Source organism: Phascolarctos cinereus, unplaced genomic scaffold, assembly GCF_003287225.1.
Source record: "Phascolarctos cinereus isolate Bilbo 61053 unplaced genomic scaffold, phaCin_HiC Scaffold_3;HRSCAF=262, whole genome shotgun sequence".
NCBI classification, from domain to species: domain Eukaryota; kingdom Metazoa; phylum Chordata; class Mammalia; order Diprotodontia; family Phascolarctidae; genus Phascolarctos; species Phascolarctos cinereus.
The window spans coordinates 245,077,341-245,093,204 of record NW_027555736.1 but is presented as its reverse complement, the minus strand read 5'-3'; the positions used below and the strand labels follow the sequence as shown (position 1 = coordinate 245,093,204).

The window sequence follows — 15,864 nt, the reverse complement described above, 5'->3', positions numbered from 1 at the left end:
TTTTAAAGTTTATCTCAGGGTTGGCAGTCTGGTAAAGACTACGGACTTCTCAGAATAATATTTTTAAATAATTGAAAGAAATCATACATCTCAGTTTAAGGTTAATGAAAATAAAGATGTAATTTTTTTCATCCAAATTCACAGACCCCACTTTAAGAACCCATGGTTTATCTGAATGCCTTAGATGAAGGCTTAGATGGCATACATATAAAATTTGTGGACATGATGCTGGTAAGAAGAGCTACCATGTTAGATGACAATACTGGGAAACCAAAAGATCTTGACAGGCTAGAACAATGAGCAAAATATAAGAAGATGAAATTTAATATGGATAAATGTTAAATCCAACACAAATAAAAAACAAATCAATGACACAGCTATCAATGGAGAGAGGAATGGTTAAATAATAGCTCACAAAAAAAGGACCTGGGGGGTTTAGAGGACTAAAAACTTTTGGTAGCAGCTAAATAAAGTAACTAAAAAAGTTATCTTGTCCTTACCTGCATTAACATAAATATCAAGTCTAGAACGAGGGAGATTACAGTCCTGCTCTAATCTGCTTAGGGTAATATGTTTAGTTCTGGACACCATATCGTAGGAAGGTCATTGTTAAACTGAAGAGCACCTAGAGAAGGATAACCAGGAGGTTGATAAGACTTAAAATGAAGTTTTAAGAGGATTAGACAGAAGAAAGTGTGGAGAAGAGTAGACTCAAGGTGGGACATCATAGCAGGACTAATGGGTGGAAACTGCAAAGAGCATTTTAAACAACTAAAAATTAGAGCCGTCCAAAAAGTACAATGGGCAGCCTCAGGAGGTAATGAATTCTTAGTATCCTAGGGCTTCAAGTGAAGGCTACACAATCACATTTGGGGATGATGAGAGAGAAGATTCCTGCTCAGGAATAGGTGGGATATGCGCTTTCTGAGGTCCCCTTGAGACTCTGTAAATCTGTGATTCTATCTGCTAGTATCTTGTAAGTACTGTGCCTAGGTTTTTATAGATATTAAAAAAAAAATTTCCAAATACATAAGATATTTACCTGATAGTCATCCATGACACTGAATGTATATTCATGCCTGGCTACTATGTGATGACAATTCTTACACACATCTGCAAGACAAATGGGAAACATAACACATTATTCATTTGCCTTAGAACAGTAACAGTCTTCTCTTTAGATGGCAATTGCTTTAAAAGAATCTTAGCTAAATTTGTCATATCTACCTTTATTTAAGAACAAAAAGAGATGTACCATTGTACCATTTTACAATTAAAGATCTAAAATTGTGGCCTGAAAGTATATATATAATTCCCACTCAAAGCCATAAGGCAATCACTGAATACACATTTAAACGTAAGTTTCAAACTCACAGTACTTGTACAAATATACAAAAGATATTTTATTTTCAAAAATGAGATGGTGTTAAACTATAAGTTAAGAGCACTGTTGAAATGTAAAATGGATAATTTTGATTGCTTTAAATTAAAATTTTCTTGTATAAATAAAATAAATGAAACCTATGCAGCTTAAGAATGGAATGCAGAAAATCGGGAAATAACTTTCACAGACAATCTCTCAGACAGAATGTGATTGGGTTGGAATATTGCTGTGATATAGGAAATGATGAGTTGGTTGATTTAGAAAAACATGGAAAGACTTAGACCTATGAAAGAAGATGCTGTCCACCTTCACAGAAATAAATGACAAGTGGAAATAAGCATAGTATGGTCTTACATATATGTGTATGTTTATAGATGTCTATGTATGTGTGTATATATATGTAAACACACACAAACACATATCTATATGCACACACACACATACATATTCAGGAGAGGAAAAAATAAAGTAAAAAGTACACAGCAGATATCAAAAGAAAACCTACAAGGAAGCAAAGAAAAGCTGGGCAGTTTTGAAAAACAATGTGTAGTGTTTATTATACATAGGCTTTCTTGAAATGGAAACTGTTTTGTACCGAATCCTCTCTTGTATTCTGCTATGTACGTGGCAATTTTTTTCTTTTCTCATTTTGTATTTAAGTTTAAAATAAATTAAAAAATGAGATGGTAACTATACTTCTGCAATGAACTAAAAATAAGTAATCAGAATTAGGGTTGGGTAAATTTGATTTACATCACAAATTTAATGGTTAAAAAAAGTTTAAAAGGATACACAAAGGAAAAGGAGAGCTTTAAAAAATTATACTACCTTACCACTTCCCTGGATCTATTTTAAAGGGTTGCTACCCATCCCTCCCCCATCCCCAAATCCTTTATTGAGAGTAATATGTCACTCCAATTATTTGGTTACCCTGAAAATATGGGACAATTAAGAACCTGGAAATAATCCTCCCAAAAAGACTCTCAATGGGTAAAAGATTGTCATAAAATTCATGCAATAAATTCATATACTTGACTCAGGGGAGAGACCCTATGACCCTCATTTTGGGACTATTTCTTTTCACTTTACACATAATTGTCATAAGTTAAGTTATTTGTTTTTCTTTAAAATTTGGTTTCCCCAAGTACAGAATACTAGAAGGAACAGACTAGAAGAGATGGATGAGATCCTAACAGAAGCAGGTCCACTGCCAGTGTGGGAAAAGTGAGGAAGGTAACAGAAAAATTAAAAAGGGCATATAATAACTCAAAACATACAGCAACCCAGGGCAATCAACCCTACAGTATAGTACCATAACCAGCTAATTTGTAACTGAGGCCAAAATATAAAATAATGCCCCACTATTCTAAGGGCAAGGTGTGCTCAGGACAGTAAATTAATATTTTATGTTTTCTGTCCCCTCAACTTTGACTCTGTAAGCAAATGCCTCACCTGCCTCATGTTTGTGAAGGCTTCAATTATCTGGGAAATCGCCTCATGTAGAATCAACCAATCAACAAGCATTTATTAAAGAACCTACTATATCCCAGTACTACATGCTGGACATACAAAACAAAACAAAAAAAATGAAACAATCTTTACTCTCAATGAGTTTACATTCTGTTGAATAATAATAGCAGTTCACATTTAGATAAACTCTACAGTTTTTTTTTCCTTAAATAAAAGGTTTATTTGCTCTAGGATCAGGGTGGGTGCTCAGTCAAAGAGACCAAAGCCCATGTCTTCATCAGACTCCTCTTTCTTCTCTTCCTTCTCCTCCTCCGCAGCAGGGGCTGTACCACCAACAGCTGGGGCAGCAGAGCCAGCACTGGCAGCAACAGCGACTGCACCACCAGTGGGCGATGGAGGCCAGCTTACTGCTCCCCTGGGCGATCACATCTTCTATGTTCTTGCCACTCAGCTCACTGCTGGCCTTCTTCAACCGCTCGTCCATCTCGATGCCCACACTGTCCAAGATCCTTTTCAGGTCCTTGGAGTTTGGAGAATCATTGCCGCCGAGGACAGGCCGGCTAGGAGGTAGCTGCTTCGTAGCGCACCTCGGCGGTCTGGGCTCTACTCGGTCCGGTCTGGTGGTCTTGGCCTACCACTGCAGAAATGGTGGGATTGGCGGTGGGTGCAAGTCCAACCTCGGTGGAGTCAAGCAAGGCTGGGACTTCTCTACAGTTTTCAAAGGGCTTTCCTTACAGCAATTTTGGAGGTGAACAGTCCTATTTTATAGGTGAGGACCATTTTCCTCTTAAAAGCTAAACAAAGCACTTCACATAACACAAAAACTTAAACCTAAATTTCTATTTACATAATAGATCAGCTTAATTAAACTAAAATCTACTAACCAATGGTCACTATTAAGAAAACAAAGCCTGCTTACGATCATAGGTAACTATTTCTTCTCCATCTTCCTCTTTCATGGATTTGTTTGCAATCAGCATAAAGTCCCGTTTATTGCACATTGCACAGCCTATGTAGTTCAGCAAAAAAGATCCATTCTCCAGGCAAGTGTTACCCTAAAATACCAAAAATTAAAACGAAAATAAATTATTTTTAACCTGAGGTATTACAGCATTTAGATATACTATTTAAAATAACAATAATACATTTTCACTTCAAAATTACTAGTGAAAAAATTGTCAATGAACTTGGAGACAAGGCTTTTAGACAAAATTATGACCTCAAATTTGCTCACTTGAAGACTGTATCAAACAACATTCCAAAAAGGGCCAGGACCCTCTATATCAAACTGGAGTTCAGAGAATTAGCTTTCCAAGTATCTAAAGGATGCAGCTTTACATGTAAGAGGATCCCAACTGTACCTTGCCACTGATGAAATATCATAATATATTGCTTGTGTGACCTTAAACAGTATCACTTAATCTTTCTGAGCCTCAGTTTCTTAATTTGAAAAAATGAAGGGATTGGATTATGTGATCTTTAGGGTCCTTTCCTGCCCTGAATCTTTGATCCTATAAGCAATATGCTAAAAAAGTCACTAAAAATGGAACATGTAGTTAATACTCTGTAATATTAACTGAGATAATCCAAGAGAATCAATTAAAAAATTAGAAATAATTAATGACTTTAGCAAAGTAGCAGGACACAAAATAAACCCACATAAATCATCAGCATTTCTATGTATATTGCCAACAAAGTCCAGCAGCAAGAGATAGAAAGAGAAATCCCATTTAAGACAACTCTAGAGGGGGAAAATAGATATTCAATGAGATAGAGGACTTTCAAGCATTCTTGAGGAAAAGACCAAAGCTGAATAGAAATTCTGACTTTCAAATATAAGACTCAAGAGAAACATAAAAAAGTAAACAGGAAAGGGAAATCATAAGGTACTTAATAAGGTAAACCGTTTACATTCCTACATGGGAAGATGATACTTGTAACTCAAAAACTTTCTCATTATCAGGACAGTTAGGATTATATATAGACAGGGCACAGGTGTGAATTGAATATGAAGGGATCACATCTAAAAAAAAAATTAAGGGGTGAGAAAGAGGAATGCACTGGGAGAAAGGGAAAGGGAGAGGTAGAATGGGGTAAATTATCTCACATAAAAGAGGCAAGAAAAAGCTTTTTTAAGTGGAGGAGAAGATGGGGGAAGTGAGAGGGGGGGAAGAAGTGACTGAAAGTTACTCTCATCAGAACTGGCTCAAAGGGGGAATAGCATATACACTCAACTGAGTTACAGAAATCTATCTTACCCTATAGGAAAGTAGGAGGGGAAGGGATGAAAAGAAGGGAGATAAGAGAAGGGGGGGGGATACTTCGAAGGGAGGGTAGACCCGGGGAGGGGGTGGTCAGAAGCAAAACACTTTTGATGAGGGACAGGGTGAAAGGAGAGAGGGAATAAATGGGGGTTAGGTGAAACATAATGGAAGGAAATACATTTAGCAATCCTAACTGTGAAAAAAATTTTGAAGCAAATTTCTCTGATATATTTCTCATTTCTCAAATATACAGAGAACTAAGTCAAATTTATAAAAAACAAGTCATTCCCCAGTTGATAAACGATCAAAAGATATGTTTTCACATGAAATAATCAAAGCCATCTATAGCCATATGAAAAAATGCTCTAAATCACTACTGATTAGAGAAATGCAAATCAAAACAATTCTTAGGTACTACCTCATAGAGTGGCTAATAGGACAGAAAAGGAAAATGACAAATGTTGGAGACCATGTGGGGAAAATGAGACATTAATATACTGTTGGTGGAGTTGTAAACTGATTCAACGATTTTTCTTTTCTTTTTTTTTTTGGTGAGGCAATTGAGGTTAAGTGACTTGCCCAGAGTCACGCAGCTAGTGAGTTTTATGTGCCTGAGGCTGGATTTGAACTCAGGCCCACCTGACTCCAGGGCTCGTGCTCTATCCACTGTGCCACCTAGCTGCCCCTCGACTATTTTTTTTTTTGCTAGGCAATGGGGTTAAGTGACTTGCCCAGGGTCACACAGCTAGTAAATGTTATGTGTCTGAGGCCGATTTGAACTCAGGTCCTCCTGAATCCAGGGCCGGTGCTCTATCCACTGTGCCACCTAGCTGCCCCCCCAACTATTTTTTAGAGCAATTTGGAACTATGCCCAAAGGGCAATACCACTACTAGGTATGTATCCCAAAAGAGATAAAAAACTCACTGAAGAGAAGAATTCCTTAAAAAGTAAAATGGACGGGGCAGCTAGGTGGCACAGTGGATACAGCACTGGCCCTGAAGTCAGGAGGACCTGAGTTCAAATCCAGCCTTCAGACACATAAAACTCACTAGCTGTGTGACTCCTGGGCAAGTCACTTAACCCCAATTGCCTAAAAAGAAAAAAAAACTACAAAAAAAAAAGTTAAATGGACCAAGTGGAAAAGGAGGTACAAAATCTAATAGAAGAAAACATCTCTTTAAAAATTGGAATGGGTCAAATGGAAGCTAATAACTCTATAAGAGCGAAAGAATCAGTCAAACAGAAACAAAAGAATGAAAAAATACAAGAAAATGTAAAATACCTCGTGGGTAAAACAACTGACCTGGAAAATAGATCCAGGAGAAACGATTTAAAAATTATTGGTCTAACTGAAAATCATGATGAAGAAAAGAGCCTGGACAACAGGAAATCATCAAAGAAAACTGCCCTGAGGTCCTAGGAGCAGAGGGTAAATCAGTCATCAAAACAATCTACTGATGACCCCCTGAAAGAGATCCCAAATTGAAAATGCCAAGGAATATAGCAGCTAAATTCCAAAATGACCAGACCAAAGAGAAAATACTGCAAGCAGCCAGAAGGAAACAATTTAAATACCATGGAACAACAGTCAGCATTATGCAAGACCTTACAGTTTCTACATTAAAAGTTCGGAGGAGAAAAATATTCCATAAGGCAAAGGAGCTTGGATTACAACCAAGGATCAACTACACAACAAAACTGAGCATAATCTTTCAGGGGAGGAGATGGACAAGTCAACAAAATTTAGGGGACTTCCAAACCTTCCTGATGAAAACACCAGAGTTCAACAGAAAATTTGACCTTCAAATATAAGACTCAAGAGAGGCATAAAAAGGTAAACAGGAAAGAAAAAAACCCCCAACATATTATTAACAAGGGAAAACTGTTTATATCCCTGCAAAGGGAAGACGACACTTATAACTCTTAAGAACTGTAATGTCATTATGACGTTTAAAAAAGGATATACTCAGACAGAGAGAGTGGGTTTAAGTTGACTTTGATGTGATGGTAAAAAAACCTAATTAAGTGGTGAAAAGGAATTGTACTGGGAGAAGAAGAAAGGAGGAGGCAGACAAGGATAAATACATCACTGAAAAGGCACAAAAACCAAATACAGTAGAGGGAAAGAAGGGAAGGAGATGAGCATTGTTTGAACCTTACTCCCAGCACATTTGGTTCAAAGAGGGAATAACATAATCAGTTAAGTATAGAAATCTAACTTACCCTATAGGAAGCGGAAAGGGTAAAGAGAAAAGAAAAGGCTAATAGAAAGGAGGGTAGACTGAGGGAGGTGGTGGTTGAAAGTAAAAAACAAAAAGGAAAAGGACCTATATATACAAACTATTTATAGCAGCTCTTTTCTGGTGGCAAAGAACTGGAAATTGTGGGGATGCCCACTAATTGGGGAATGGGTGAACAAACTGTGATGAAATACGATTGTGCTATAAGAAATTATGAGCAGAATGCTCTCAGAAAAACCTGGAAAGACTTACCTGAGCTGAGGCAAAGTGAAATGTACTGTGAATGAAGCAACAGCAATATTGTAACATCAGCTGTGATACGATGATCTAAGACAACTCTTCAGAGGACTTACAATGAAAAATGCTGTCCATCCCCAGAGAAAGAACTGACAGTGTCTGAATACAGACTGAAGTATAGTTTATTTTATTTTATTTTTCTTGAGGTTTTTTTTTTCCGGTCTGTTTTCTTTTACAACATGACTAATAGGGAAATGTTTTGCATGATTACACATGTATAACCTATATAGAATTGCTTGACTTCTAAATGGGGGAAAGGGGTGGGGAGGGAGGAAGGGAGACAATTTAAAACTCAAAGTTTCAAAAATGAATGTTAAAAATTGTTTTTATATGTAATTGGGGGAAAATAAAATACTAAATAAAAAAAAAACTCCAGAAAATATAAAACACTTGGGAGTCTACTTGCCAAGACAAACCCAAGAATTATATGAAGACAACTTAAAAACTGGAAAAATCTTAATTGCTCATGGGTAGACCAAGCCAATATAATAAAAATGACGATTCTACCTAAATTAATCTATTTATTTAGTGCCATGTCAATCAGACCCCCAAAAAATTATTTTGTAGAGTTAGAAAATATAATAACAAAATCCATCTAGAAGAACAAAAGGTCAAGGATATCAAGGGAATCAATGAAAAAAAATGTGAAGGAAGGTGGGCTGGCTGTACCAGATCTCCAACTGTATTATAAAGAGGTAATTAATGAAACAATCTGGTATTGGCTAAGAAATAGAACGGTAGGTCAGTGGAATGGATTAGATACACATTACATTATAGTAAATGACCATAGTAATCCAGTATATGATAAACCAAGCTTTCGGAACAAAAACTCATTGACAAAAACTGCTGTGAAAACTGCAAAAGAGTATGGGAGAAACTACGTATAGATCAACATTTCTCACACTATATACCAAGGCAGTATTCAAAGTCTAGTCTCCCTGACTCTCAAATCCAGGGTATTATCCACTCTGCCATGCCTTCTAATTGTACTTGTATGGTACTCAGTTGAACTTCAGAATAACTCTTCTCTTAGTTCTTAATATAATCACAACTCAGTCAAATATGATTTCTGGGCCAAAAAGGTTCCTAATTTTAGGTGATGATTTGTAGGGAAGAGAAAGCAAGAGGTCTATAAACCATGAGATAGGACACAAATACAAAACTGAAGGGAGTCTGTTTGCTATATATATAAAACACTATTTGTGGTAATGCTTCACAAAAATAATTTAGGCATTTGACTCAAGGGAAGTTTTCCCCAAAGACTTTTCAATAATTAAAAGCTTATATTCTCCAACACTTTCTAGTTAACAACCTCAAGAAACTGTAATCATGCCAACAGCCCTGTGAATTATGTTTTATAAAATTTGTATTTTATTAAAAAAAAAGGGATCACATTCAATCGTAGGCATATTGAATTACTGCTCTGGAGAAAAGGACACATTTTCAGTTGATAATAACTCACGTACTTTATACTTGATTCGAATTTTATACCATAATAAAAGAGAAGGAAAAAGAAGGTAGAAAAATGACTACTGATGGACATGTAAAAGAAGGAATGGGAATGGGATGGCGATCAGTTATCTCTCTAGGTCTAGGAAACAGCATGGTGCAGCAGGAAGAACACTGAGTTCTAGTTCCAGCTTTGCCACTAGCAGCTGCATGATGTCAGGCAAGTCAACAGCTTCTTCTGGGTTTGTTTGCACAACTGCAAAATTGGAATTGGTAAACGAGATCACATCTAAGGTCCCTTCCACTGCTGAGTCTGTACAAATAACCAACTACCAGCCAACCAAGCAACAATCAAACTACATACAGTTTGATACCTACAAGAACTTTTGTTGTTGTTCAGTCGTGTCCGACTCTTCCTGAGCCCATTTGGGGTTTTCTTGGCAAAAATACGGGGGGGGGGTTGCCATTTCCCTCTCCAGCTCATTTTACAGATGAGGAAACTGAGGCAGAGACTTGCCCAGGGTCACACAGCTAGTATATGGTCTGAGGCCAGATCTGAACTCAGGAGGATGAGTCTTGACTCCAGGCTGGCACTCTGTCCACTGTGCCCATCTAGCTGCCCCTCAAGAATACCATTTTACATTTGTAAGATAGTATGATCCTAAGATCCTACTGTCGTGACTCCTCAGATGAGGGAGGTGGCCCTGTGTTCTGTAAGAATATGCCAGTGGAACCCCAGTTCTGGCAAGTCCTATAGGCCAAGCGGTAGCTAACTTTGATGAGGCTTATCACCAGTGATCATCAGGTGATTTTTTTTTTTGGTGACAGGAACTCATGAAAAAAATCTTTTAAGGAATAGAAAGGTTGTGCTCCACATAAGTGGAATGAATAAAATCACAGATCTTTTGAAGTACATATTTTACAGTTTACATATGCACATGTACTTTTGAACTGCAGAACAACCCTGGAAAGGAGGCAAGAATTATTATCCTAATTTTGCAGATGAGAAAGTTAGATAACATGGTTAAATGGTTACTAAGTAAGCAAGCCACTCCTCCAACCAAGGTCTTCTTATTCCTGGTTTAATGCTATTTCCTTACAATGCCACCATACAGGTGTCTGTGATTTTATCACAATATGTGATCCCTTTACACAATGCAAACTTCAGGAATTGGCAGGATGGAAGAAGAGATATACAATATAACTTTAGTGTTATGAAAAAAACGAGTGCTTGGAATAGCTAAATTTACAAATGTACCATACAGATTCCGGACTTGGCTTTTGAGCCCCATATCACTGAAAGCAGTAAAGATAAGCTACAAGGGACCTTTGTCAATGAGTCTCCTATATGATGAATAGTCGCAATCATCAGACTTCTGAGAATGTGGATTTACATATGCAATATTACAGAGCTTCTTTATACCGGGAGAAAAAAAGAATACGCCAATTCCACAATAATATGTAGCCTACTACAACAACAGCTTCAAAATATTACCAGAAACAAGTGGATAATGTTGAAAAATAAATAAGTATCTTTGGGAAATATAGGTAAGTTGTGACTGGCATTTGAAAAAATATGTATACGCATGTGCCGTGAGTAATGACTCTCTCTCTCCTGACCCAGGAAAAATGTTGTGAGAACTGACACAATTCATGATATATGACAGCAAAATTAATTTCAGGAATTTGTGGTAATTCTGAAAGGCACTGTACTGAATTTACTTGGTTGAGCAAATGTTTCTATACAGACAGTGCAAATTGCAACACTATAAACGAGAATGGTGTGAACGTTTAAAGGATTTACGAAAACAGATTTTTAAAAAGTACCCAGTATAAGACCCTATGGTGCAAAAATTATTTGAATAAAATGTCACTTTATAAACTCTGTCTCCCATCTGTACATCATAATCTCTCAGGATTGCTTGGAAGATATAACAATAGGAATAGCTGTTTGATAATAAATTTTAAGCAAAACATTTGAGTATTTAAGTACTGAGAGTCATTTACAGATATTTTAAGGAATTTTATTAGACTACAGTTTGAATGCAGAAACAGCCTAATATAACTTAATGCATGTGGAGAATATAAAAGTAATAAAACTATTAAAATATTTTTTACATGTAAAGTAACTTTTCATTGACTAAGACCGACTTCTCCTCTATTTAGTTAAAATTAATGAGATTTTAGTGAATGTTCTTATACTGCTGAACAGTTTAGACCAAAGAATGGACACAAATGGCATAATTCTGTGTTACTTTGGAAAAGATTTTGTAGTTCCAAATTATGTGCTAATACAACAGTTTTAGAAAATAGCAAAATTAGATTCAGTTCTCTTTCAAACTAGTTCACTAGGTAACTTCTGGGGGAAGAAAAGTTTGTTTCTGAGTTCAGTACCAAAAAAAAAATGGGTTTGGCAAACTAATACTGTCCATTCTCATGTTTGGTTCATGATTCTGTTCAAGAACTCGTAAATACATCACCATCTGCAATGAATTCAAGCCAGTTTGTTGCTTGTCTGTGAAATGCACCCACCACAAACCTCCAGACATCTGTACATATCCAAAAGAGAAACATCTAAATATTGTACATATTGGCAGTCTGAACTAGCAACTACCTACATATACCAGATTTGGAACTTTCCATTAACCCCTCCCTAGCTAACATTTTCATTCTTTCCCTCCCTACCGATTTCTTCCCTTTCACCTTTACATGTACAACTAGGTCTCTTTTATCATAACACTTTCCCTTGATACAACTCCCTATTCCCATCAAGTCACTGTCTTTCCTTCTTCCCTTCCTTCTTTCCTCTAATACTAGCCATCTATTATATATGAGCAATTTATGTCTGCTCCTTCTATTTCCTCAACATGCACCTCCTTTAACCCCTTCATTACTCTTTTGAAACTATGCTACTCAGTCCTGTATAACCCACTTGTTAAATTCAATGGCTTTTTTCTCAGCTGTCAAGATTTAGTACTTTGAAATTCCCTTACCACAGCCTCCATTCTATCTCTCCAACCCCATGCCCTTCTCTTGATCTTAGGTGCCCTGACATCATAATTTCAAAGTCTGCTTTTGTGCCACCATACCCAGCCTTAATTCCATGGTTTGCCACTGTAATGTTTTACTAGCAACTACTCTAGAATACCTTACACGCCTCACTTTGTCATTCCCTACCTTTAAAACTTTATTTTTGGGTAATGTCAGATGGTGGCATCTAATTTATCTGCTCCTACTTCATGTCTGCTGAGTGGAATTGGGAAGTAAGGAAATCAGATCAATTTCACCTGCTATTGTTGTCTGTCCTTCATTTTTGAAGAGGGGCATTGACATCACTGGGTGATGTCTTGACTTGAGGGTCAATTGGATTTAAGTGAGGAAGCCCTGCCCAAAGTCATCAGCTTTGCTCTTTCTTCCTGAGTCATCAAAGTCCAGTGGCAGGACAAAAATCAGGATGATTGGTGATGACCCAGAATGCAGAAGATGATGTTTGTCTTTGATGTCTAAGTTCTAAGCACTCCACACCTGCTTCAGCTGCCTTATGGCCTTTGGAACAAATTGTTCTCATCTGCCCATTCTGCTGGGGGAAGTCTGCACATGCTTGGGGTAAACACCTGCTAACTCACTGATGGGTTTGTGGCCTGTCAGTTACCCTCAATCTAATTTAGCCTGTCTGCTGAGATGGTTTACTGGGATGTGGGTGCTACCGTTTCTTGGAGCCACAGGTGTGAGTTTTAAGTGCCACGTGGATACCCAAGATGCACAGTCCTGAAAAGGACTTGGAAAGCTCTTACACCAGAGGTGCTGGTCCTCCTTGAACACCTCATCCACCCCAGGTTGACTAATTAAAGTTGCAAAGAAGCACATTTTGGCTCAGCATGAGGAAAAATTTTGAAACAGTTAGAACTATACAAAAGTGAAATGGGTTGCCTAAGGAGGAAGTGTGTTCCCCTTCAGTGGAGTTCTTCAAAGCAAAGGCTGGATGACTACTTGTCAGATATGTTAGAGAGTGTATTCTTTTTCAGGTATGAGTTGGACTAGATGGTGGGTACTGAGGTCCCTTCCAACTCTGAAATTCTGTGTCCCATCTAAAACTTTGTATTTCCCTTAGGACCTAGCAGTGTTCTGCCCGTACCCAGTTGTTGTTTCCTCAACAAACATTTATTTGAGTTTGTGATTCAATTCAACAAGCATTTATAAAATGCCTACTACAATCAAAGCACTTAGGTAGACACTGGTGATGCAGAGTAGCTGGGAGGAGAAGGGAATCAGTAAAGACTTTGGAAGGCACACAAGCTGAATCTTGAAAGCAATTAGTGATCCCAAGGCTTAGAGGTGAGAAAGTAGGGCATTTCAAACATGGGGTAGGGCAGCCTGTGCAATGCTACAGAAGTGGAAAATAGAGTATCATGTATAAGGAACAGCACATGGACCAGTTTGGCCAGGACATGTGGTGCATAAGGAAGTGCAAAATGAAGTCTCTGGAAAGGTGGGTTCTTTGCCCATCTCCTGATTTCTGCTTATGTTCATAAGGTCATAAAATCATTTATTTAAAGCTAGAGGGACTTTTGAGGTAATATACTACAGATCAGGAAATTGAAGCCCATAGAGGTTAAATAACTTGACCAAGATCACATAGACAGTGACAGAGTTAAGATATGAACCCATTCCCAGCACTCTTTCCACTGTACCATTTTGCCCTAGAATGCTCTTTTCTCCTTCAACTATCGAAAAGACTCTCTAAAAGAGAAGTCCACATTGATCTCCCTTTCTGAACTCCTATAGCATATATTGACTATTACTCTTTTCTAGGACATAATCAGCCTTATGCTGATATTAAGTTGTTTCAAGGGCATAATATATCTGTTCCTCGGGAGGGTCATAGGATCATAGATTGAGTCCAAACCCTTATTTTACAGTTGAAAAAATTGAAGCCCAGAGAAGTTTCTACTTATGTTGTATAAATGAACCTTTTGTAGTTTACAAAGGACTTTCCTATACATTCTCATCTGATTCTCATAACAAAACAGCTGGTAGGCAGAGTATATATTATCCTATTTTGCATAGTAGGAGACTGAGATTTAGGCAGATTTGGCTAAATTCACATTTACTAATAGCAGAGATGAGATTATAACTCAGATCTTTTGAATCCTTATTTGATGTTCTTTGCCCTAAGGCAGCAAGGAGTCACAATTATCTCTGGATATCCTTCTAGATTTAATAAAGTGCTGTACTGGTCCAAACATAAGATTCCTCAAAATAGGGTACACTCCTAATGAAATCTCTTTAAACAGAAAAATATGGGCATAAAAAAAATCACACAAAATGGCTACATAAGACATTTGCGGCAAAGGGATTAAAACATTTTTCATGTCCAATGCTTTAATATTTTATGTTTTACCACTTCTCATCTTTAATAACTCGTATTTCTACAGTGCTTTAAGGTTTACAAAGCACTTTCCTCACAATAGCCCTGTGAGGCAGACAGCGCAAATATCACTGGTTATTTTCTATCATAAGGAGAAAGGAACAGGCATAGTGCCTACTATGTGTCTCAATCTGGAATCTAGAGGTCTTGGGATCAAACACACTGTCTCCCTCCCGACAGGTAACGGACTCGGGCTTTCTGAACACGGCCAACGAAGGGGTTTGCCTTGCTTGCCTACACGTGTCTGTAGGAAGGATTCTGTTTTTCTTTCTTTCTTTCTCAAAAGGGGCAGGAACCCCAACTGCCTCACCGAAAACCAAACCAAAACAATCAAAAGGAGTAGGGAAGAGAGGCGGATTTTCGTTGACTGAAAAAAGAAATTAAGGGAAAACTCTGTTGGGAAATCTGGTTCAGTTGTTGAAAAAAATATATTTAGGGGGAAAAAAACCCTGAATGAATGAGTTGTCAGAACGCCTGGTTACATACTTAATGAATGGAAAAGGGGCCTTTGAAGGCCGAGAGAAAACCCCAGGAGCTCGATCAGATGACTCGGCTCCACTGCGGGCCTGCGCCTGCCGGGCACCGCCAGGGCAAAGGGCGGGGGCCCGGAGACACCAACGTCAGCCCGCCCGGGGCCGCCCATCCCGCCTTCCAGGGGCCGGAGGGCTCTGCTTTTACGCTCGCACCTCGGGCAGCCCTTCCTTCCCCGTCTACAGAGTCGGAGCTGTCGGGGCTCCAGGCCAGGGGGTCCGGGGAAGCCCCCACGCCCTGCGGCTCACCCGATTCGGGTATTCCTTCTCCACACAGTCCCCACACATCGCGGTGCCGGCGGCGCCCCTCGGTCACGGCGGCCAGCCACTTCCGGGAGGACGTAACCTCGCGAGATCTGGGCGACGGCTGACGTAGGTGTCCCCGAGTGACTGTCGCCTGGGGAGCCGGAAACAGGGAGAGAGACGAAATCCCGCCCCCTAGCGAAGCTCTCCGGGGTAGAGCCTGAGAATAGGCCCGCGGGGCGCTGAGGGTTCTGGGAAATGATGAGGGAAGCGGTGACGTAGGCAGGGGCTTCCTGAAGACAGGCAGACAATTGGATGGATGGATGGATGGATGGATGGATGGATGGATGGATGGATGGATGGATGGATGGATGGATGGATGGATGGATGGATGGATGGATGGATGGATGGGTGGATGGATGGATGGATGGATGGGAGACAGACATACAAATGGATAAATGCATAGAAAAATGGATGGCCAAATGGATAGATGATAGATGGATAAATGATAGATATTTAGATAGGAGACAAATGGATGGATGATAGATGACAGATGGT

General features: G+C 38.7%; 2 protein-coding genes across 5 annotated transcripts in view; both read right to left on the bottom strand.

Annotated features, from left to right (window-relative positions):
* CHURC1 (churchill domain containing 1) overlaps nucleotides 1-15,421 on the bottom strand; it is a 42,367-nt gene extending 26,946 nt beyond the window's left edge. The window contains exons 1-4 of one of the 4 annotated variants that reach the window (XR_013485458.1): nucleotides 7,612-8,151; nucleotides 3,774-3,909; nucleotides 1,043-1,113; nucleotides 501-625 (exon numbers count right to left, since the gene is read on the bottom strand). Coding sequence is in view for 3 of the 4 variants with exons in the window: in XM_078151533.1 (XP_078007659.1) it covers nucleotides 1,043-1,113; nucleotides 3,774-3,909; nucleotides 7,612-7,668 (264 nt within the window). In the remaining variant the exon portion in view is untranslated. Of the gene's footprint in view, nucleotides 1-500; nucleotides 626-1,042; nucleotides 1,114-3,773; nucleotides 3,910-7,611; nucleotides 8,155-15,312 lie in introns of those variants that run through there. The other 3 variants (XM_021004663.2, XM_078151533.1, XM_078151532.1) reach the window with 3 other exon arrangements.
* LOC110220640 (uncharacterized) lies at nucleotides 1,046-3,634 on the bottom strand. The gene is given in 3 exon segments (XM_078150649.1): nucleotides 1,046-3,244; nucleotides 3,246-3,485; nucleotides 3,590-3,634. Coding segments are annotated over 3 exon segments (429 nt in total). The 3' UTR covers nucleotides 1,046-3,100.
* Nucleotides 15,422-15,864: the final 443 nt, after the last annotated feature.